General features: G+C 42.4%; 1 protein-coding gene across 1 annotated transcript; it reads left to right on the forward strand.

Moving 5' to 3' along the window:
- The first annotated feature begins 2,871 nt into the window (after positions 1 to 2,871).
- On the forward strand, positions 2,872 to 21,256 carry SLC10A2 (solute carrier family 10 member 2). Its single transcript, XM_024754026.1, has 6 exons — positions 2,872 to 3,248; positions 9,965 to 10,083; positions 14,270 to 14,358; positions 15,554 to 15,729; positions 18,399 to 18,556; positions 21,099 to 21,256. Exons 1-6 carry the CDS (start codon positions 2,872 to 2,874, stop codon positions 21,254 to 21,256), a joined length of 1,077 nt encoding a protein of 358 aa, XP_024609794.1.
- The last annotated feature ends 3,262 nt before the right edge of the window (positions 21,257 to 24,518 follow it).

A 24,518-nucleotide genomic window follows, 5' to 3' on the forward strand; every position in this document is an offset into this window, starting at 1 on the left:
GCCTCTCGAGCCTTAATGTGCAAATTTATGCAAAAACAATGTGAAAATTAGAAATGCATTGGCACATTTGTTTTAACAGAACTGTAGCACTCTGTCTAGTCAAACAGACTGCTCATTTGCAAGTTGTCTATATGCAAAGCATTCTGCCCCTGGGAGCCTCAAATCTCCTTAGCAAGTCGTCTGAAATTTGAGCAGAGCTTTGTTCTGATCCTACCCTCTCTCTCTCCCTTCACTTTCTCTCCTGCGGACCAGAGGCTCAGTAGGCTTTCACCTGGCAACTCCAGGCACGGCCAGAACATGAAGACCCTCCCGGGAAAAATCCTAATCCTTCACCCCACCCGACAGGACCCCAATTTCCCTTTCCAGACCAGACCCAGTGAAGTAAAACAGGCTGTTTGCGGGCAGGGCCTGGGCTAGCTTTCAGACTCTCGGGTGATGCTGGAGGTCAGAGTAGGGCAGCTGCTTGGACAGCTGACGGACCCTGGGTATGTATGTGTCAAGTGCATGATTCTGCAGCTCTGCACCAGGCTGCCCCTCACCGCCCCCCAGCTTGGCCGGAGAAGAGCCAGCACAGCAGGTGCCAAGGTGCAGCGGCAGGGGGCGCGTTCAGCTCATGCGCCCTTGGCTGGCTGGCACGTGAGCCGAGAAGTAGGTCAGAGATCAGGAGATGCTAGGAGCCAGCCAGCAGGGCAGGGCCAAGCCACTCCACGCCTAGGAGTGGGAAGGGAGCCCTGACAGGAACGAGCTAGCTAATCATTTGGCTGTGGGAGTGAGAAGGGTGATGGGAGAGACAGAGGATCTCCAGGACCTAGCAAGCAGTCAGGCAGAGCTGATGGCAGCCCACCCATGCGGGGAAGGCAGCTGAGGAAGAGCGCTCCTGGGACAGGGGGCTGCACCAGCAGTGAGCGTGAGTCACTGTCACCCTTTGAGGACGGGGCTCAAGGTTTTCCCAGCAGCTCAATCCAAGATGAGGAGGCCATCGTCAGGGACCCCAGGGGCTGAGGCTTTTGGCTCAATTGGCTCCTCTGCTTGGTGGCCCCCCTGCTGCCCATAGCTCATGTTCATTCAAGTTATGGAATCAAGTTGCTCTGTAAACGCTGTTTTCAGGAAGTTCTTCAGTAAGTAAGTGACCAGTACATTCAATTTTTACCAGCTTGGGTGCAGTTAGGGTCACCCTGATGTCAGTAGCCTGAGACCAGTGTGGTCCCTGGGTCAGCATCATCACCGTGACCTGTGAGCTTGTCAGAAACGCGGACGCCTGAGGTCCACCCCAGACTTCCAGATTCAGAATCTGCCTTTTAACAAGACCCACCCGGGAGTTGTGGGCACGCTGAGTTTGGAGCAGCTCCTTTCTAAGGTATTTCTCTCAATCGCCTCCAAGCCAAACTGAGTTCCAGTATTTCCAGTTATCTGCTGGGTAACCTTGAATAAAGCACTTCACTTCCTAGGCTCTCAAGTCCTCATCTGTAAAATGGGGATGCTAACCCTATTTAAGGTGATTAAATTGAATAATAAATTAGAATTTGTCCTATAAACCGTGAATCATGATCCAAATATTCAATTTGTTTTATTTTGTTTTGTTTTGTTTTGTTTTTTTGCGGTACGCGGGCCTCTCACTGCTGCGGCCTCTCCCGTCGCAGAGCACAGGCTCCGGACGCGCAGGCTCAGCGGCCATGGCTCACGGGCCCAGCCGCTCCACGGCACGTGGGATCTTCCCGGACCGGGGCACGAACCCGTGTCCCCTGCATCGGCAGGCGGACTCTCAACCACTGCGCCACCAGGGAAGCCCCAAATATTCAATTTTATTCTTACGCCACATCCTGACCCAAAAATTGGATTATAAGCTCCTAAGAATAGGAAGAATCTCTCCTCTACTTCTTTTTTATCTTCCCTATATGCTGAGGACAGCTTTCTGCTCATAATACGTTTGACCATTTGACATGCACAGAAATCAACCTCCCTTGGAACCTCAGATTCCCGCCCCCCGCAAAAAAATTTCTAATTTCCATTCCTGATGTCAAGCACAAAGAGCTCCCATCACTTTGACCTAATCCTCTGAGGTTCATCCCTCCAAATAATTGTATTGTCTCTTGCTATGCAGCACTTTGTTACCATGGCAACACATACATAATTGTGTGTGTAAGTAACTGAGGGGGGCTTTCCTGGCCGCCTTCCCACCAGACAGTACAGAAAGCATCCTACCCTCCTGAATGCTACTCTCCCACAGGTTTGCATCAAAACCCTACAAGTTTCTCAAACGTAAATATTCTTTATGCACACTATAGACCAATACACACAGACAGAATAATACAGTAGGAAAACTAGTAGGGGAGGAAATTGATGGTCTGGGTTCCAGCTCAGAGTCTGATACTAATCGGCAATTTGATTTGTCACAAGGCACTGGACTTCTCAGGACCCAATCGCCCCCCTTGCAAGGAGATGCTTTCCTGCGGCCTAACCCCTACAATGTTCTGTAATAGTCTGAGTTGATTTTAAGCGTCATTTAACTGAGACTATTGAACAAAGCTTCCCAGCATTAAACATTAACACAGCTCTTTTTATATGGCACAGTTCATTATCATGTCAATAAATGATTAATTAGAATTCTCTGTCTGGACCAATAATTTGGCAGGACTTTTATGATCCATAATTTGTGCTGTGTTGTAAGGTTACCTCTCGAAACTGACATACTAGCATTTATTGTTTTTTATTGCCTCTCTGAGGTGGCTTTTGAAGGAGACACCAGGTGACATATGTTTAAAAAGGGTTTAAGAGTTTGATGCAGTTGGAGTAGACAGTACTCATCTAGTGAGGAGTAGAGGGCAAGCGCTTCTGTGGACTTCTGTGAGAATCTGAGCAGAAAAGCCAGCAATGAATAATTCAACGGTCTGTTTGGCCAACGCGACAGTTTGCGATGGCGCGTCCTGTGTGGTGCCAGAGGACGATTTCAACACCACTCTGAGTGTGGTCCTGAGCACGGTCTTAACCATCCTGTTGTCTCTGGTGATGTTCTCCATGGGATGCAATGTGGAAATCAAGAAATTCCTAGGGCACATAAAGCGGCCATGGGGCATATGTGTTGGCTTCCTCTGTCAGTTTGGAATCATGCCCCTCACAGGATTCGTCCTCTCAGTGACCTTTGACATCCTCCCCATCCAAGCTGTAGTGGTGCTCATCATGGGATGCTGTCCGGGAGGAACCACCTCCAACATCTTGGCCTATTGGGTTGATGGCGACATGGACCTGAGGTAAGATATCTAAACCTCCCAGTACTGCAATCACATTGAATTAATCTTCTCAGAAGCCTATGGCATTGTGAATGCCCGTCTGATCTGCCATTGATCTAGGGTCCAGCTAAGAATTGAAACAGGAGACGAAATGCCTTGACTCGCCTTCCTATGCAGCTGCTTAGCTCTGCGAATTTAGGGGTTCTATTTTGTGTTTGTGTTTTAAAATCTAACTCAGTTAACAAGGAGTTGTATAATTGCTGTTTCTCTTTGGGAAAAGAGTCAAAGTTTTTCAAAAAAAGAAATCCTTTCCAAGCCACAAGCTGCAGCTGAGAAAGTTTTCCTTGTTGGTATCAGAAAAAAAGAAAAACAAGAAACACTTTCTTTGTGGTGATCAGGAGCTTTGAATGCAATCGTGAAACTAAGTTGTTCATTAAAAGTTAGACCCTAGGATGAGACAACGGCCAAGCACAGCCAGTTTTTTGGACAAGCTTTTTCTTGGTATAAGGTGTAAGAAAGGTTTTGTACATTTGCTTCACTTCTACTGGCATTAAACAAAAAAAAATAAAGAAAGAAAGAAAAAAGAAAACCTCTACAACAGCTTTTTTAAAATTATGCTTACCTTCCTATAAAATAAACAGAAAATGGTTTCTCTGCTTCCCACAGAGTAATCTAAATTGCAATGCTTGCCCAATTCATCCTGTGCCAGTCTGAACTAGCACTGGAAAAAAAAAAAAAACGAATAGGAATAAGACAAAGCAGTAATGCAAGGACACCAGGAATTTTAACGCTGCAAGTTGAATAGACAGATGTCTTTTTCCTTCCCTCACCATTCCTCATTTCCTGTGAAAGGTATGCCTTTCTGCAAACCTGCCAGGTGTCAGTGTAACGAGTGCTTATTAAATACTGTACAGTAGGCAATGGGCTCTGTGCATCACGTTGTAACAGTCAGAAGCAAGAAGCTCACGTGTAAAAACGTCAGACTGGATTCCAGGTTGATCCAGTTCCTAGTGGGCAACTGGAAGCCTGCCACCTGAGCCCGGCTGGTGAGGATTTCTCCAGAAGCTTTAGAAAAGCCATACAAACGATATACCTTCATGTGACATCTCTCTCCCATAAGGAAATACCATCTCTTCCTTGCAATAGATTTTTTTTCTAAGGAAAGTCTTGTGAGGAGCAAAGGATGGCAAGTGCGCTTCAGGTTTAGTTCATCTGTGAACCACCCTATAGCGATAAGGCCTTGCTAGATTTCAACTTGGTGTGACCTGGGTGAAGGCACAGAGGTGAGAATTCTACAGGCAAGTTGAGGGGAGTGAACTGAACTGAATACAGGACTTTGCCACCAAACATCTTTTACATAATATTTGTAACTTTTTAAGAAAACAGAAGAGCCTTGTGCCTCCACGAAATGCCACACGTGTCATCATTCTGTAAGACAGAAAAGTGTGTGTGATGCTGAGTTGAGCAGCTACTGGGGCAGATTCCCTTCTGGGGGCTGAAACCGTAAAAACCTAACCTAAAAACTCTAAGTTACACTTTCCTGTGGTTTTAAGGAAATCTTAGTTCTCTGTAAACAGGAGATGATTATGTAATCTTATCTCCCTCGCATAACAATTCCTGTAAGACATAAGAACCAGAATTAGAATTTGAAACCTTGGTGGAAAACCCCCAGCTGAATCAGTATAGGTGAATCCTTCAGCAAGTCCTCTAATGGGACACGTGGCACTGAAAATTGTTAATTTTCATTCTAGAAAGTGTGCACTCCACAGATCTCCCTTGTCTTGTAAACAACACCAGCACACATCCAGTGCAGTCATCACCTCTCTAGCAACTTCACCTATCCGGAACTCAAACAAGACCCAGTGAAAGACTCTGCACACCCAAAGTAAATCATTCTTCATCTCATAGACGTTCCTCACACAGCACCCACTTACTCTCCCGATTGTAAAGCTCTAAAACTTTTTCCCAGCACAGAGGATGAAAAACAAGAAGTAGGGTGGAGCAAGTTGTTAGAAGGGGCAGGCCTATGTCCCACAGCAGCCAGTGGCCCCAAAAGCGTGACTGCAAAGGAAAAGATCAAAATGCCTCCAAAGCGAAGAAGCTAAGTCAGAAAGCAGAGCAGCTCTGCATCAGTATTTTAGGGACAAACAGCTCTGTAAGCATATCACCCAGAAGACATCACCGCATTTTAGTGGAACAAGTAATAACGATAACCCACGATCACTGAAAGGACGTTAAATTACGCCTCTAGGAAGAAGATGACATTATGCATTGCACGTGTTAGAGGAAAAACTGTTGAAATATTTCTTCAGAGCAAATTAAGAAAGTGACACCTCAGCTACTGGGAAACAGTTTTCCAACACTTTTTCTTCTTCTGGAGTGAGCAGTGGATAACTAAAGTCTCATGATCATTTATGTAGATACAATTCTATCTACCCTTTATATTTCCGATTCTGTCCTCTTGGAACTTTACCTTCTCCATTTCTACTTGAACTCTAGCAATGGCAGCCAAGATATGACTGTTTATACCAACAGGTATCTGCACTAGTTGAGCAGATACCACATAACACCGGCAAAACAACTCCATCTGGCTTTAACTTCCTGGATGTGGTTCCTGGGAGAAACCGAATCATCTCCCCTTCACGCTGTCATCTCTTCCCAAACCTGGGAAACCATTGCATTCTGCAGTCTCTGGTGACTTCAACACAAACACACACATACACACACACACACACACACACACACACACACACACATACACACACACACACACACACACACACACACAAATAGCAAAAAAAGCAGACCTTACTAATGGAATCCAAGTAATATTTCAGCTCCTTCTTAGACCACTCCAGCCTAGAAAGTTGTGGGAATCTGATCCGTGAACAAGTATTTTCACCTGTTCTAGCTCTGCCGTGGGCGCATTATGAACAAAATGTCTCAGGGAGAAATGAAGGTGGTGCTCTCAGGTGAATTTGCTGGTGGCCCACAGTTTGGGGAACAAACACAGAGACTTCCACCCCCTTGTGTCTTCTGTATACCCAAAGACTCCCCATTTTTAAATCTTTCCTTTCTTTAGCAATGGCCTCGGTCACACCACACAAGGATTTTCCTTTATTTTTTTAAATTTTTGTTGGAGTAGAGTTGATTTACAATGTTGTGTTAGTTTAAGGTGTACAGCAAAGTGAATCAGTTATACATACACATATATCCACTTTTTTTTCTTTGGATTCTCTTCCCATACAGAGTATTGAGTGGAGTTCCCTGTACTACACAGTAGGTCCCTATTAGTTACCTATTTTATATATACTCGTGTGGATATGTCAGTCCCAATCTTCCAATTTATCCCTCCCCAACCTCTTAACCCCTGGTAACCCTAAGTTTGTTTTCTACATCCATGACTCTACTTCTTTTTTATAAATAAGTTCATTTGAATCCTTTCTAGAGATTGTCATACTGAGCGAAGTAAGTCAGACACTGAAAGACGAATGTCATATGATATCGCTTATATATGGAACCCATTATCCTTTCTCTGACTTCTTCTTTGGGGAATCCCTGCCTATGCATCCTTTCTTCAGTTTCCCCCAGTTCCTTCACTGCTATGCACTGTCTACACTCCCTTTGATTATTTTCTAGATTTAAGAGTTTCTAAGTCTTCCTACTACAACCTTTGTTCTTTTGCCGAATGTTGGTTGTATTTTTCATCTTCCAACTTTGTGTTCACTGTTATTTTAGTTGTTCGAAATCCCTGACCCTCTGGCTTATCACAAATTCAAAGCAGTTCTTCCCATTTCAATGACACAAATGTCCAGCTCCTCTCTGACCTAAGAATTAATCCAACACTATTTGAATTCCCCTTTATTTTCCCTCAGAGGAACCAAGCTTCGTTTTGCTCTGCAGCATTTCTTTTTATTTACTAGCTAACATTTAGTGGACACTGTTAGGGGCCACTCACAGTATAAGTCCTCTAGGTGTATTTTAATCCTCAAACTAATCCTCTGAGGTTAGTACTATTATTTTCTGCCTTTAATAGATGATAAAATTAAGGCTCCTATCCTTGACAGAGGTCATAGTCAGTACACGTGAGAGTCAGAATCGGAATCCAGACCTATTCACTTAGCCCTGTCCGGACTCTTAACCTCTGTTCAACACTATTCCTGTCAGTCATCATGTCTCCGCCTTCTAGCCCCACCTGTATACACTTCTTTTGATCTTTCAAACTTGGTGTTTCACTTCTAATATGATTATAATCTTTGCATTCCTTATCACGGACTTCACCAAATTCCTCAACATTCACTGAATTCTCATTTATTGCTTCCAAAAGGAAAAAAGAAGGAAAACAATTCTCCCTGGCAATAAATAGGACTAAGGAAAGAATTTAAACCAAGAGATTTTTTTCTGATGTTTTCTCTTATTCCAATATAAATGCAGGGTATAGTGTTTCCATTGTTGACATCTTTGCTCTTTGTAGAACTTCAAATTTTTTATGTAAGATGATTTCTCCTTGCTAATTTTTTCTCCTACATTGTTCCTTAAAATCGTTTATCTGAGTTGGTTTTCATCTCATTTGGAGTGGCTCTGGCCATCTTTCCTCTTGCCTCTCTGCAGCATCTCCTGGTCAATGTGGCCACTGAATCTAAACCACTCCCTTCTCCAACTCCTGTTTTGTCGCTTCTCGTGGGCTTTAAGAAACCATTCTTGCCAAACTCAAGCCAGGACAGAACTTCATAAGTTGTCTTAGCAATGAGACAGAATTGAAGCTTTCAGAAGGAAATTTGAAAAAAAAACAAGGGGAGAAACAGACTTCCTTCTAACAGTTGTTCTCATGGTTTCAAACAAAAAATGGTCAGCCTTCTCTTCATTGTGATGCAGGTAATGAACACTGCCCCCCCCTCCACCCCCATCCCATCATCTCCACTCTGGAAAGCATATTGGATGCACTGGAATAAAAGTAATTTTATTATGGGGATAACTTTAAATCCATCCTAATTTATTTCTTTAAATAAAAGATGAAAAGGAGAATGGCAAAGGAAGAGAGAGAGGGGAAAAGCAAACTCCAGGATCTTACTTATAAGTGGGACAAAGCACTATTCGTAACAAATTAACTTATTATTCTGGTGTGGAACTCTGCCTTTAGCATTCTATTGCATATCTAAATTAAGTTAACGTGTCACCATAACAGATCGAACTTCTTGGAAATGCTTTACATACATCCCCAGCACTGGTTATTGTTACACAATTTTAGCTCTACTAAGACAAGTATTTTCTTCTAAATCCTTTAAACATGTCTTAAGCGACTTCATTCTGGTTTTTAAAAAAATGATTATTATGCAAGGCAAGCCCCCTGATAAACACCGCCCCATCCTTCATTTTGCCAAAACTGCTTAGTTAGATGCAATGAAACGAGCTTCCTCACCTCCAGCTATTTTCCTTAGCAATGTGTAGGGTGGTTTGTGGTTTTGGGTTGTTTTTCCGGAGGGGAGGCAGATGTTGTAAATAACTTAATATTTCCTTGAAGTCCACATATAATTCCTTTAAGAACTTACTACTCTGATAGTCTCAGTGCTACGGCTATTAGAGAAAGGGCCTTTCAGAAAAATCTCTCTAGCTTCCTGATTCTGTATTATGCTGAAACACAACACAGACATACACACACACACAATGGCTGGATAGGGTTAGGGTTAGGGTTAGAGTTAACTGGCTTTTAATGAGCGCCTTGCGTTATTCTAAGTACTGGACTCATTGGGTCCCTTAGTCCTCACAGCCTATGAGGTAGTGATGATTATGATTTTTTTCATTTCACAGATAAGGAAACTGGCAAAGGGAACTCAAGTAAATTACCCATAGTCATAAACGTGGCCACGCCTGCTTCCAAGCCAGCCAGTGTCCGGCCTAGCCGTTTAAGGGCTCTGTTTCCCAGGAAGAGAATATGCCCCCATACACAGGGCACTTTTCAGGGACCAAAAGACCCGCTACCCAAAACCTCTCCTCCATCCGCTGCAGTAGTGCTAAAAATAGCATCACTCCATGCCCTGCACTCCAAAGCCAAAGTCCACTTGCTCAACCGTGTCCACTCACTCAAACACTGATGCTTCAGGAGGAGCGCTACCAGACCCTGGCGCTACTGGGCACCATCTGCTAAATTTCTTAGCAGAACTAGAACCCAGGCCCACCCTGCCTGCTTGCATGTTTTGCTTGGTTTTTGAAGTCAGCGTCCTCTCCTTCTCTCAAGCTTCGGGCGTTAGGGGAATAATCTGTCTGCTTTAAGGAAAGACATTGAGGCTTCCTCCCTTGGACGTGCATTCTCCTCCAGGGGCCATGGAGGCCCGTCTCATCCCGAGCAGACACAGCAAAGCCCCTGATGTCTTGGCGGGTATAAATGTGTTTGCTGTTCTCTGATTGGAGGTTCGAAGGGTGGCATGTCCAAGCACCTTGTACCTTGTTTAACAATGAGTTTATACAGTCACAGAGTATCTTCTCTGATCCTTGAGAACCAATGGGGAGGGAGGGGTGGCACAAGACAAAGTAGAAAGACACGAAATACAGATCTCACCATCTTGCCCCCGGTGTGGCCCTGCACAGACCAGGGTACGTGTGTATTTCTGTCCATCGGACCGGATGGTGCTGCCGGCGGAGGGTCTTCGGCAGGACTTTCTAATCACGCACCGAAAAATGAAACAACCTCTCCCGTAGAAAACCCAGGTGGCTGTATCACCCTGCCCGTTTCCTTTCAGCATCAGCATGACCACATGCTCCACGCTGCTTGCCCTGGGGATGATGCCGCTGTGCCTCTTGATCTATACCAAAATGTGGGTCGACTCCGGGATAATCATAATTCCCTATGATAAAATAGGTAAGTCATTGCTCCACGAGATTGCTTACCCCGGCCCTCCTCCCCTCTGCTTGTCCCTGGGTAGATCCTCAGGCCAGGCTCAGACCCAGCTAGACCTTACTGCTCGCACCAGCAGTAGTTTGTGCCCAGTTAGGATTTCAGGACCAGTCTCGCCTGCGTTTGAATGAGGATTGGCCGAATGTGAATTCTAAAGCTTGACGCCGTGGGAGAACCAGTTTTGTCCTCCACTGAAATCACCAGGGAGGTGCTGACGGAATGGACCCCCGTGCACAGCCATCTGGACCTGAGGAGGCTGGGGCTGCCGACGCACAGGAGGCTCTGTCCTTCCCTTATCCCAGGGCGCAACTGGTCCGGGGTGCTCCGGAACACTCATATTGAACAAATACAAAAAGCATTCTATTTATGGTTTCAAAATAGGGCATCCAGTAAGCAATGGCCACGAGAACCCTCCACACATAAATAGTGAGTTCCATGAGAAACACACTATTGATAACCCTCCACTGGGAACCACGTCGTGATTCAGAAGTTGATCTACTGGCCCAGCTTGTGTACCAGGCCCTGGGAGTCAAATGTGCAAGTTATATCTCTGTCTCCACTCAGCTCCCAGATGGTCACCCCCAGTCCCAAAGGGCTTTATTTCCTGTTTCTGGGAGAACAAATATTGGTGGGAGGTCAAGTCATTGGTGGAACATGGGGTCAAGGGCAGGACAAGATAGTTCCTGGTCTACCCAAACCAAACCTGCTAGAACCACGGTCATCAAAGATGAGATGTAAGTGAACTAGTACCTCAGTACCAATGGCCAGCTACTTGACATGCTAAACAGTCTTTTTTCAGCTGACCTTGCAGACCAGTGTCTCCCTGATGGGCTGCCTCAAAGAGGTACAGGGGTCCTGTGGAAGGGAACACGTGAGCAAAGACTGAACAGTGCCTCAGAAAGATGTTTGTAAACAGGATTCCTGTTGACATGGGAAGCTGGACTGGATGGCTTCCATTTCTAAGAAAAACTGTTTCTGTGATAAAAACATGATTCGGGTCTACACAACTGAGTTAGAACAAACTTTGGAACACTCATGGGGGACAATCTGTTTTGCAAAATTTTCACACAGAGTCTACTCTATTCCTACCATGGCCATTAGACATCCTCCCCACACATACAAAAAAGTGGTCCTTTTCGGCACACCTTGTTCAGTGTGGGATTTCTCCTCACGTGGTCCTTCTACAGACCCCAGGGAGCTCCTTCCTATCAGATGTCATCTCCTGCAAGCAGGCTTTAGGGTGACCCTGTACAGCCACCTGCCTGCGCCTCTGCTGCTCAACTCTCAGTCTGCTCCCTGGGAGGACACCTTCCTTTGAGGAAAAGAGCGCAGTTTGCTTGAGTGGTGTGCGCTGTAGGCCTCTCACAGAATGTGTCTGCAGAACGAGGAGCTTTAATTCTATAGTATTCGTTGTTGAAGAAAAAAATGTAAGCCTTAAAATAGTCTCCTCTTGATAGCATTCCCTCCTGGAAAATGCCCCATGGCAATACTGGGAAATTCTAACTACAGTGTGAATGACTGATAGCACCTTCTTCAATGTGAATAAATTTTGAAAGGAAGAGAAAGTGAGTCATTAGTACCTGAAAGGAGGAAAAGGTCATCCTATGAGGCATAAAGGGCAAAAAAGAAAAGAAAAAAGAAAACAGAAGGGGAGAGAAATGAAGAGGAAAAGATAAAAAGTTTTAAAATGAGAGTTTGAAAAAACAAAAGTATTAACTCTGCTTAGTCACCATTTTGTCCTTGTCCTTTTTCCAACCTAACCTTCTTGCTACCCTTTAATGTAGAAAATACACAACCTAATTAATTCACAAGATGTTTTCGATACTTTTCAATGAGGCAATTAAGTAAGGCTGGGGGTATGTGTTTAATTTGTCCAAGATGACCAGGGAGCTGGAAATAAGCCTCAGCCTGCTCTCCACTCTGCTCCGTTGGCCGGCCTATTGGGCCCAGTTTCCGTACGGTGCTCATCACGTTCTGATGATTCAATAAACACCCCCTGAGCCCCTTCAGATGGTGACATCTAAATGGAGGAAGGAGGCAGCTGGCGCAGCTGGTACCACTGCAAACACTGCAGAAAACTCCCATGCCACCTCTTCCATCCCCTGCATGTCTAGGACCACAACCCGTGTATCCACTTCCCCATCTGATTCTCACAACAGCAACATGCATTAGACATAATTCTACCCACTTCACAAACGAGGAAACTGAGGCTGGGAGGCTTAAATGATTCACCTGGTTCTCACAGTTTGCGAATAAGGTTCAGCTCCGAGTCTGTCTGGCTCCAAGTTCTACCCCATGACTCTGTTTCCCACTCGCTTTTCTTCTTTTTTCTTTGTCCCTTTCTTCCCTCCTGTACCTGCCGCGTAACCTTGATTACAGAGCAAGCTAGGGGAACAGTGCAATTGTAAGCGATGCTCTCTCATCTCAATGGGCAGGCATTTGCCACAGACAGCTCAGGCACGTCGTGGGGAATAAGAAACACAAATCTCTAGGCCTCTGGAGAGTAAAGAATTCCAGGTGGGAGTCACACACTCTGAGTGGGATGAAGGGCAAAGAGTGTCTTTTCCAGCCAACTTTGAGTCCCGGAAAATCTTTATCCGGTCTCGTCTGGTCAAGAGGGGAAATGCAATTCTGCCATTATCTTTGGCCACTGGTCCTGCTTGTGTGTTTATCTGGTAGCCTTGGGCTGCCCCCAAGAGATTAAGACTCAGCAAAGAGGGGCCAAACACGGGCTGGGCTGCCTTTGCACAGATCCAACACATGACAAATACATTACCAAAACCTAACCGCACTCACATTCCAATCACAGTATTGGCACCCAGATTTAAGCGACCGCAGTGCAACCAATTTGTATCAAGACGGCTTTCCTTTAAGGCCTACAAACATCCATTTAGGGAATAGTCTGGACACCCAGAGGAGGAAGTCTCCTCCCAAAGTAGCAGGATGTAAGGATACCCAAAGGGGATTCTTCTGCGGGCTCTAACCAGCACATCCATCAGTGACCTTTTTCATTTCCTTTATTCCACCATTTTCTCCTTACTCTTTCATCCCTAAATTTGTTTTTTCTTTTCCTGCTCTTGGTACCCTTAGCTATTACTTAATCCCATTGAGTAATTTCTGGGAAAAAGTAATTGCAGACCCTTATATCCCCAGGAGGGCCAGAAGGCTACAAAGACATATGTCTTCATCACTGTTATATTCATTCTAAATTGGTATTTACAGCCCTGGAATCTAGAATCCATTTCCCAGTCCTAGTTCAATCTACTCCAATACCAAACAACAACCACTCTCAGAATTTCATTATTCGATTCCACTTTCTCCTAATACTTTAAAAGGATGTTTGAAAGAGAAACAGCCTGTGAGAAGTTAGAAGTTGTTTGGTGCCATATTATATAAAAGCAGCCATCGGACAAATGAGTGTTAAATAACATGGAGAAACAAACCACATGTCACAAGAACAGCAGTAAGTTTAACACAGAGAAACTGAAGCATGACTCTTTTATCTGGCTGGGTGAGCACATTCCTGCAAAGAATTATAATTACTTGAGAGGTCGACAAATATGTTATCTCATGGAAAATTTAAAGCATGCTTTTTCAACCTATTCTTTCACTTCTCTGCTGCAGATCTGAATCACCCAAGTCAGTCTTAACCGGAAATCATTAGCCACAAGATGCCTGGAGAATTTGGAACTTTTTTCTTTTATTTCTACTACCGTGAAGTAACAGACATGTTAAATATCATCTTCGTACACCCCAAGAATACACACACACACACACACACACACACATACTTTGAAAAGGTATTTTTCCTAGGATATCAAGATCCCAAGGCCACATAAGCCAAGATTCTGACCAATTGAAACTAAAAGATATTGATTGGCAGTATAAAGAACTCTAAAAAAAATTAATCCAGGATTTAGGGAAAGGACTTATATCATCAATATTATCAATTTTCCACCAGAAATATTGAATTATTTACCGGAGTAGGTAAAGAAGTAGAGTTTGGGGGGTGGGTTGTTTTTTAAATTATTCAGTGTATTCAGGAAGGGAGCCTGATCTACCTCCTAAACGTTCTTTGGGGCCGCTTACTCTTGTTTTGCTCTTGGCTGTGCTGTATTCTGTTGATCAAATTGCCCTCTGTCACCTTCAGGTATATCTTTGGTGGCTCTTATTGTTCCTGTTTCCATTGGAATGTTTGTTAATCACAGATGGCCCGATAAAGCCAAGATCATACTTAAGGTAAGTGTGCCATGCCACAGGCAGCATGGTCAAGTGCCCCAGAGTGCGCACTGCAGTGATGGGTCTCTCCATCTACCGAACTGGTGTTTCTCACTGTATTATAAAGCCCCTTCTAGAGGGTCTTAAAGTTATTAGACATGCAGCCCACTCTTCTAGAACACCCTTGAACCTAGAGGTAAGACAGGAATTGTCTTACCACAACCACAGGGCAAGTTTCTATCCACGCTCTGAGATTCCCAATGCAAACTTTACCTCTTGGTTTTATTCTACTCTGTACACTGACGGCACTTTGCTTTTATCTCTGTTATGTAGGTTTGTATTATAAAATATATCGAGACAGCTGTCTTAGAAAAGAAATCGTACCTTTCTTATCCCTGTATCTATATGGCCAGTTCTGTACCTGGCAATTGGTAGATTTTTATATACACATTTATACATACATAAAAATAATAATATATAACTATATATATAAATGATGATATACACAATTAGCAACAATTCATTCCCTTTTACCAACTATATTCTAGCCACCTGATGGAGATAGACAATATAGATGATATAGACAAATATAGACATGGATAGATTCCACTTCTCATGGGGGCAAAATAAGGCACTTGGTGTCCTCTGTTTCTCTGGACCAGAAAAAAAAATGTTAACATCCCCGATTTTTTTTTAATGTGAAAAGGAGAAAGCAATAACAGTGTTTTGTTTGTCCATGCCTTTTTAACTTTTATAGAATTTTATCTCCATTTTCTCATTATCATAACAATCATAAAATGTGACTCAGGTAAGATTTCATCCTCAATTACAGATGAAACATCTAAGACTCAGAGAGGTTTCATGATTGACCTAAGGGAGGCAGGCAGGAGGACTTGAATCTGGAAGCCAGCTCTTCTAGTTCTTATTGGAGTGGGTTTTCTTCCTCTCTGACAAGGATAATTTGCAACTAGAACATCTTCTTCAGGCTGAGTACGGACTCTCAATTGCTCCTGTTAATCTTCTAAAAGATTAAACCGTGGGAAAAGCTCCAGCATTTCTGGTGGGTCTACCGCGGCCGTCGGGCAAGGGTTACACAGAAAGGTCACTTATTCTCACTTTCCCAGAGAGAAAGAGATGCTTAGGCTTCTTCTCTGACAAGAATATTTGCATTTGCATTGCCTCACGATTGCTGCATCTGCTTGTGTCTCTCTTGCAGGTTGGGTCCATCACAGGCGTCTTGCTTATTGTGCTCATAGCTGTGGTCGGAGGAGTACTGTACCAGAATGCCTGGATCATTGAGCCCAAACTCTGGGTTATAGGAACCCTATTTCCCTTGGCCGGTTACTCCCTAGGGTTTTTTCTGGCCAGAATAGCTGGTCAGTCCTGGCACAGGTATGGTGTTTTGGTAAATCAGACTAGGAATCTGCTTCTGTAATAGCTGCTGTATTTGTTTGCTAGGGCTGCTGTAACAAAGCACCACAGACAGTGGCTTAAACAACAGAAATGTGTCTCCCAGTTCTGGAGGCTAGATGTCCAAAATCAATGTCAGCAGGATTGGCCCTTTTGGAGGGATAAAGAGGATCCGTTCCAGCCTCTCTCCTTGGCTGGTAGATGACCATCTTCTAGCTATTTCTCTCCACATTGCCTTCCTTCTGTGCATGTCTCTGTGTCCAAACTTCCCCTTTTTATAAGGACACCAGTCATATTGAATTAGGGTGCATCTGAATCACCTTTTCTTAGCCAATCGTATCTTTAGTGACCCTATTTCCAAACAAGGGCACAATCTGAGGTACTGAGGGTTAGGACTTCAGCATATGCATTTGGGAAGATACAATTCAACCTACAACAGCTGTACATACTGATGCAGATTCAAAGTTTCTCACCTGTAATAACATTACCCTATTTCTGAATACATCATTCTATACAGACTCATTCATCCCTAAATTATGCCAAGTCCCCCAGAAAGAAAACACTGACTGCCTCTGTTTCTGTTCAGATCCTCCTGGATCATTCCCCCTAGGTGCAAGTTGGCCTCTTCCATTGTCACGCGTCCTTATTCTCCAAACAAAGTGACTTCAACCGAAGCACCCAGGTTGGCCTTGTGATCCACAAGGGTTCCTCAGGCCAGAAACAGGATGCACTCATGATCCACAAAGTGCTGGATATTAGAACTTGTTTTAGCATGTATGGGCTTTCCTCTCCGACTAGAGCATCGGAATCAATAGGCAGAGAGAAAAGCAGGTGTCGGAGCTGGTACGTGTATGAGGGCAGGGACAAGGTGGGAGGTACTGGACAAGGGAAAGGGTGTGATGTGAGTCAGGCTGACCCACCACTCACCCACAGTGGAACCCCACGCCAGGCACTTACTCTTCCTTTGATTTTCTCATCTGTGGGATGGGGCCAGTAATGCCCACCTTGCAGACTTTTGATCAAGATTTAACCAGAAGAACACAACCAATTTAACAATAAAACAACTATGACAAATACTCTCCCTTGAGTGTTTTCTCAGCCTCTGCTCTGTGCTCTGCTCTGTTACCAAGGACATAATTAAAAAGAGTGACACGAACCCCCTCTGCCATTTATGGAACATTACTATAAATGAGCCTGCTCCTTTCAGATATATTTTTTAATTTTTATATATATATTATATATATATACACACACATATACATGTATATATCTGCTTTCAATGTGTATATCTTTATTCAACATTTAATTTTATTTTATAAAGAAATATTTAATCAATATTGTATTTAATAAGGATATATTGCTTATTAATAAACGCTATCCATATACTAAATATAATATAAATAATCTCTGTGTATATATGCACATATAGAAATAGATGACACAGATACTTCCACTGCTCAGAGGGCAAAATAAGCTAATTGGTGTTCCTTGTTCCTCTGGACAAGAAAATACTATAATCCCCAATTTTTTTAATTTGAAAAGGAGAAAACAGTAACAGCGGCTTTTGTTTACATAAAGCTTTTTAACTTTTGTAGAGGTTTATGTCCATTTTCTCATTATCATAACGATCATAAGGGTGACTAGAGCAAGATTTTATCTATGTATATGTAGAGAAAAAGTGATAAAACATTTATTTATATTATAATGTATTATCTAATAATATGTTAATGAGTTACATATTTGTTTAATATAAATAAAACTATATAGTGAATAAATACATACATTAAAAACAGATATATGTATACGCACACACATATGTACTTGTCCTCATATCTGCTTTTTTTCCGGAGTAAATATTTTTTTTAATTGAGGCTTAATTGACAATGTTGTGTTAGATTCAAGTGTACAGCAAAGTGATCGTTATACACATATGCATATTATTTTTCAGATTCTTTTCCTTTATAGGTTATTACGAGATATTGAACATAGCTCCCTGTTCTAGACAGTAGGTCCCCTTGCTTTTCACCTATTTTATATATAGTTTGTGTATCTATTAATCCCAAACTCCTAATTTATCCCTCCCGCCCCCCGCTATCCCCTTTGGTAAGGGTAAGTTTTCTACGTTCATATCTGCTTTTTTTTTTTAAACATCTTTATTGGAGTATAATTGCTTTACATTGGTGTGTCAGTTTCTGCTTTGTAACAAAGTGAATCAGTTATACATATACATATGTTCCCGTATCTCTTCCCTCTTGCGTCTGCCTCCCTCCCACCCTCCCTATCCCACCCCTCTAGGTGGTCACAAAGCACCAAGCTGATCTCCCTGTGCTATGCGGCTGCTTCCCACTAGCTATCTATTTTACGTTTGGTAGTGTATATATGTCCATGCCTATCTCTCGCTTTGTCACAGCTCACCCTTCCCCCTCCCCATATCCTCAAGTCCATTCTCTAGTAGGTCTGTGTCTTTATTCCTGTCTTACCCCTAGGTTCTTCATGTCTGTCATACAGAGTGAACTAAGTCAGAAGGAGAAAGACAAATACCATATGCTAACACATACATATCTGCTTTTAATGTTATACAATAACAAAGCAAAACAAGTACACCCCAAACAAACCAATGAAAACACAGGTTCTCGGAACATTTCTTTCAGGTGCCGAACAGTTGCTTTGGAAACAGGGATGCAGAATACACAGCTGTGCTCCACCATCGTCCAGCTCTCCTTCACTACCGAGGAGCTCAACCTCATATTCACCTTCCCACTCATCTACAGCATCTTCCAGCTCATCATGGCAGCAATATCCGTAGCACGTAAGGAACACTGATCATCACATTTCACTGTGATGTGCTTCTTTGAGAAATCCTGGAGTTGCTAGTATGGCATTTTTTAATTCCCTTTTTCTGGCAGTGAAATCAGCAGGTGGGAAAGGCCACCGATAATATTATCACGACTTCCCGACTGCTGATGAAAATAATTATAATCTTACCAAAACGATCTAGTAAAGGGTATTTTTAAGTGAAAAGTAAGGGAGGTTGATTCTCTCCACTGACTTTCTTTTTCTCAGTAATTAAGGAGCATATTAACCTGTTAGGACCATTTTATAGTGTGCCTTCCTACCTGCTTCCAGGAACCCTGAACTGGGCATTTTTCTCAAATCATCACCTTGATATGCTTAGTATATATGTAGGATATTTATCAGAAAATTAGTATACAAGGGATGTTTATCAGGCTAAGTTATATTGGAAGACATGTATGTATGTGCATATATGTGCGTATATATATATTTTTTTATAATAACCATACAATTGAAATAGTTGAAGCAAACATGTTCTTTATTTCAAGTACTAAGAATAGCCAACTTGATTTTTAATTTCACTCTAATGTAGCATATAGCTTTGATCCATTAGTCCCTGCCACCTGCTGGCTTTCACCTACTTGAAACTTTTCTTTATATTTTGTTTTCTAAGGACTGGTCATATTTGACCTTTATTTTCAAATTCTGGGGATTTTTGGGGGGGGTTGGTTTAATAAAGAAACTTCCTCTTAAAGCTTAGTGGCATTTTAATGAAGATCGTATAGTGAAAGTGAATGAAAAAATAATATGACTCTTAAGTGATACAATGACCAGAGGTACACTTTTGTATAGGTTGAGGTTTGGTTTTTCACTTAGCTCCAACAGATGTTTAACTGGCCCATAGGAGTTAATCACTCTCTGTGCTATCATCTTGAATGTCATTCCCGAAGCAGAGTTGTCCTTTCCAGTACAGGACCCTCTGGACCCATTAGAAACGTTCCACTGATTTATCACTGGCACAGGAGGGAGGGCTCCATGGCCTAATTACCTTGTTTACCTGTATGATGGAGATGTACCAAGTTTGGTACACTGTGGGATTTTCCCAAATAATACTAGTGGTGTCTACTAGCCAAACCAGAGAAAGTAGATTGGTGATAGGACAATTACATAGATTTACTAGTTAAATAACTAATTCAAAAGGGATTAGTAGATAAGCTGAAGGAATAATGGAAAAGTGGGCAATAGTATTGCTCTTGTATTTTCCCACAGTTTTAGCAGCAAGAATGAAAACAAGGATATGCAATGCCTGGAAACATATTTTGGTGTAAGGATTGGAAGTCTAAATACTTTGGGGGACAAGAAAAGGAAAGAAGGAAGGGAAGAAGGAAGGGAGGGAAATAAATAGTTTGGTTAAATAAAATCAGTGATAAGTTAAGGGATTCCCGGCTCAAAACAGTTTATAATAAAAGTGTTGGGATATTGTAATTAACCACAAGCTCAAATCAATAGAGTCAATAGCTCAGTGGCTTCAAAACTAATATATTAGTAGAAGGGCAGAGACCAACCAAGGGGATATTGACCTTGACATATTAAGACCTTGGAAGCAGGCTATTGTCTCTCTCAGCTGTGTATCATCACAAGAGTTACTGTTTACTGAGCACTTACTACTCTGGCAGGGCTGTGCTAGGCCCTTTACCATTTTATCTCACAATTGCCCTATGAGATAAACAGTATTATTATACCAATTTTAAGTGTGAAGTATTAGAAACTGAAGGTGCCAGTAAATAATACTTTCTTTTCCCCTGTAGACTTTGGAACCAGATGAGAAGTAGAAGAAAAAAGAATCAGATATTTAGATAACAAAATAGCACTTTTATTATAGATAAAGCTTAATTAAAAAATATGGCTCAAAACAACGACCACATGGGCTTGGTAATACCGTCCCTCTCCGCTGCTTCCTACATGTGCATTTAGCACACGCATACACACATCAACTGCAGGCCAGGCTGTCCAGGTGTGAGCTGACCTCAAATATATGCTGAGAAATGGCTGCCACCAGGGACTAGCAGCTTCATGGAAGAAAGGAAGGCTGGTCACCCATCAGCCAAGGCTCCCCCATCATAGGAAAGAGAGAGTGAAGGCTGGGAGAGAGTTATTCCAGCTCAAGTACTCCAACACAGACCAGTAGACCAAGGTCCTGACAACACCCCTTAGCTTGTAGCATATTATTGAGGACTAGTGCATAACTGGGAGACAGTAGGGACAGAATAAACGTTTGCTGTTGTTGTTACTGGTGAGTACCACCTACAGGGCTGATGCCTGCAGAAATCAGGTGAGCAAATAGCCCTTAACTATGTGCTAGGTCCTTCTGAAGTGCAGTCACCCCTCTTACCATGAGCGATCATGGAACTAAGAATGGTGATCACGCTCTCTAAGTAGCCTCCAGCCCACAGAAAATGCCAACTTCTTTTTGAGACATAGATTATAATCACTGTCCAAAGTAAGTTCGTAACTTATTATTATGAAATTTGCTTAACCTGCTGTGTATTGTTTTCTAGTCTATGTAGCATACAAGAAATATTACAGAAAAAACAATATGGAACTTCCAGAGGGCAAAGGCAATGAACCAGTCCCTGAGTCATCATTCCAAAAGGAGAATGAAGGATTTCAACCAGATGAAAAGCACACACCAGTGGACCAAAAGGAAAAATTCTAAAGAACACGCTTCAGCTATAACAATATTTAATTATTTGTTTTGATGGGATATTTGGCAGAAAAAACGTTAAGGAGAAAATTTAAGTTTGAATTGAATTCATGTATTGGTTTTGGTACCATGTGACTGGTGGTCCAAACCCTTAATGTGACAAATATTTATACATATATACATATATACATATATACATATATATATATATATATATATATATTCTGTCTTTGAATATGCCCCCAAAATATCCTCAAACCTCAGACTAAACCCAACATAAGAAACACTGAGAATTTAATAACCAAATTAGAATCAAGCCCATAACTCGTCAAGGGTTTTGTATAAGCATTGCTCTGACGTGGGAGTCCAATGATGTCCACTTGACTTTTTTAGGAAAAACAGAATTCTTTCAAATGGCTTGAATTTGGCAGCTCTTCAAGCCCTGGAGAGAGACTTCCTCTAGGCTTGCCTGTGTGACACTGGCTACTATTACAGCTATTTGGTTCATACGAAGCTCCCACAGTAGGCAACATAGAGCAGGGAGGTGGTGGAAGACACAAAGACAGAAGTATTGGCAGAAACTCGACTGCTCTAGTGGGTGAACTCCATTCCATGGGAAATACATGGAAAAGCACAGATAACAGAAACTTGCTTGCAATGCAAGACGAGAGTCAATTAGGTGTGCAGAAGTAGCGGGTAAGAATGAAGTCAGGGGGCCACGCGGGAAGTAAGTATTAAACAGTGTTTCAGGAAGAAGAGGACAAGCCCAGGGCCCAGACATGGGAAGAGCATCACCAAGTGAGTCCCTGGGATTCTGTGAGCCGGTCTAACAGGAGGAAGCAAAGAGGATTTGGCCAATTGCTGCAGAGTCTCATGGCAACGGGGAAGCAGCTGGCCGACAGTTGGGTGTCTCCATTACGGGGCTAATTTAATCTCCTTTCCCTCATTCCACAGCAAGATGTGGTACCTCCTTAATTCAGTTCAGAGTGGTCTAGCTCCATTTGCTATTCGGACATTTTCACTAACTCACCCATTCCCTTTCCAATGCGTTGGTTTCCAAGGGCCTTTTGCACTTGGTTGGTGTGAGTTCAGGTCCAGCTGGTGCCCCTCAACATTACAGGAACATGAATATCAGCTCTAAACTTAGTTCTTCCAATACCGAGGGGGAGGGATTCTGCTTTTAAATGTTGTAGCATTTATGCCTTTTTATACCACGTTCACATTTACAATTGAATAAGGCCTCTATATTTTTTCATCATTAGACAAATATATTAAAAGGAACTGAGGATTTTTTAAAGGCTAGTAGGAGGTGGTACCGATCTTCCTACTAGGGAGGGTCAAAGACTATGCTTCCAACAGTGCAAAAGGAAGATTTTTCAATCTATCTGTCAAGTCCCTCCTATACTTTCCTCACCAAATGGAAAACAGGCAGGTTCATTAAAGGCACACTGAATTCATATCATAATTTCAAGACACCCAAAGTCAAGGGCCTGGATGCCAACAGCTGCAGCAAGCAGCTTTTTCCTCCCTGTTGATCCAGATACGTAAGTCAAACAGAATCTGGCTCGCTTATACAATGTGGTATCTTGTGAGCGTTTTTTTTTTTTTTTCCTAATGTGCTAGAGGGAAGAAAAATAGATGAGCTTTTTCAAATGAAAACTCTCTATTTTTAAATGAGTTTGAAAAGTTGATTAAATTATGTATTTTATTGCCTCTGTGAGTATCCTATTAAATGAATATTTTATTTTAAAGGCTTGAATAAATGAAAATAATTTTTGTAATGGTTGGTCTATTTGGGTCTTTTTGACAACTGTCAAAATGTCTTCACTCTTCAGTTCGAGAGATATAAATAAGGTGAATATTTTTAAATGTTAAATTGCTTTTTGAAAGGTGCCTGAAAGAAACTCTTAATTAAATACTCTAATAATTAGGTCTCCCACTGATACAGACTGAGGTGGTCCCCAAGAAAATCATACTGGGGGAACATTAATCAAATATTCTTAAAGACAATGTGATGATACCTGATTTTAAATAACGGTAAAAGTATTATGTGTACTTATAAGGTCATCACCGCCTTCTATGAAAAAAAAATATATATATAGAGAGAGAGAGAGAGACAGACAGACAGACAGAGAGATGCAGAGAGACAGAGATACTTCAATTATGGTCCTGGTGCATTAAAATCTCTCATTAAAAAGAAGAAGAAATTCAGGTTATGAACCTCATTTGACTACTCAAAGACATCACTCTGTTCTCCATCTAGGAAACTCTCACTCTCTTCCAGAAGGAAACAATTTATCTTTCTGGGAATATTTGGCATCCCATTGCCTATTAAGCCTTTACTTCTCAAAAACCACATTAGCTTAGAACAAGGGTCTTCAGGTCTGTGGTATGGATATTCCCAGTTCATGACATTTCCCAGGAGTCTGCAGGCATGGAGGGGAAGCAGGTCCCATTTCTTCAACCTGCATGCGTACACTTTCCCAAAACTACCCTGCTTAAACGCCCCAATGCTTGAGATGTTCTCCCTTTCTACCTCCTCCTTCGTGGCAAGACGCTCCCCCTTGAAAAAGGAAAGCCTTATTCTCACCAGCCCTCATCTTACTGTGGTGCATCCGCCCAGGGTAGAAGAATTTTGAACACAAACTAAAGGAACAATGCAGAATATTAGTGTCTAAGAAAGGCTTCTCATCCTTCTCAATTTTTAGAAACATTGACAGAAGACACTTTTGTTTCATCTAAGAGATGACAAACTTATGGCAAATATCCGAACTTTATCTATCTTGAAGTTGGAATTCAAATGTGAGGGGATTGACACAGGGACCCATACTGATGTTATTTGTTAGAATTGAAGTCAAACATTTTTTTTCTGACAGAAAGTGTGATTTAGCTAATTGGTTTGACAACGGCCCTTGCTTTGCCTGTTAGGAAACTCGAAGGGCATTTTTCCATGAATTAGATGAGCAAAATCTGTAGCACCAGGGTTTTAAAAAATATAGTTAAAAATGTGATAATGTAAAAAGTACATTACAGGGCTTCCCTGGTGGCGCAGTGGTTGAGAGTCCGCCTGCCGATGCAGGGGACACGGGTTCGTGCCCCGGTCCGGGAAGATCCCACATGCCGCGGAGCGGCTGGGCCCGTGAGCCATGGCCGCTGAGCCTGTGCGTCCGGAGCCTGTGCTCCGCAGCGGGAGAGGCCACAGCAGTGAGAGGCCCGCGTACCACAAAAAAAAAAAAAAAAAAAAAAAAAAAAAAAAAAAAAAAAAAAAAAAAAA

The sequence above is a fragment of the Neophocaena asiaeorientalis genome, unplaced genomic scaffold, assembly GCF_003031525.2.
Source record: "Neophocaena asiaeorientalis asiaeorientalis breed wild unplaced genomic scaffold, Neophocaena_asiaeorientalis_V1.1 scaffold684, whole genome shotgun sequence".
NCBI lineage: Eukaryota > Metazoa > Chordata > Mammalia > Artiodactyla > Phocoenidae > Neophocaena > Neophocaena asiaeorientalis.

Excerpts from the sequence above, each read along its gene's own strand:
- SLC10A2 (XM_024754026.1), top strand. The coding sequence starts at position 2,872 with ATGAATAATTCAACGGTCTGTTTGGCCAACGCGACAGTTTGCGATGGC. Across the intron at positions 10,084-14,269 it reads AATTCCCTATGATAAAATAG|GTATATCTTTGGTGGCTCTT; the intron begins GTAAGTCATTGC and ends TGTCACCTTCAG. Across the intron at positions 15,730-18,398 it reads GCTGGTCAGTCCTGGCACAG|GTGCCGAACAGTTGCTTTGG; the intron begins GTATGGTGTTTT and ends CATTTCTTTCAG.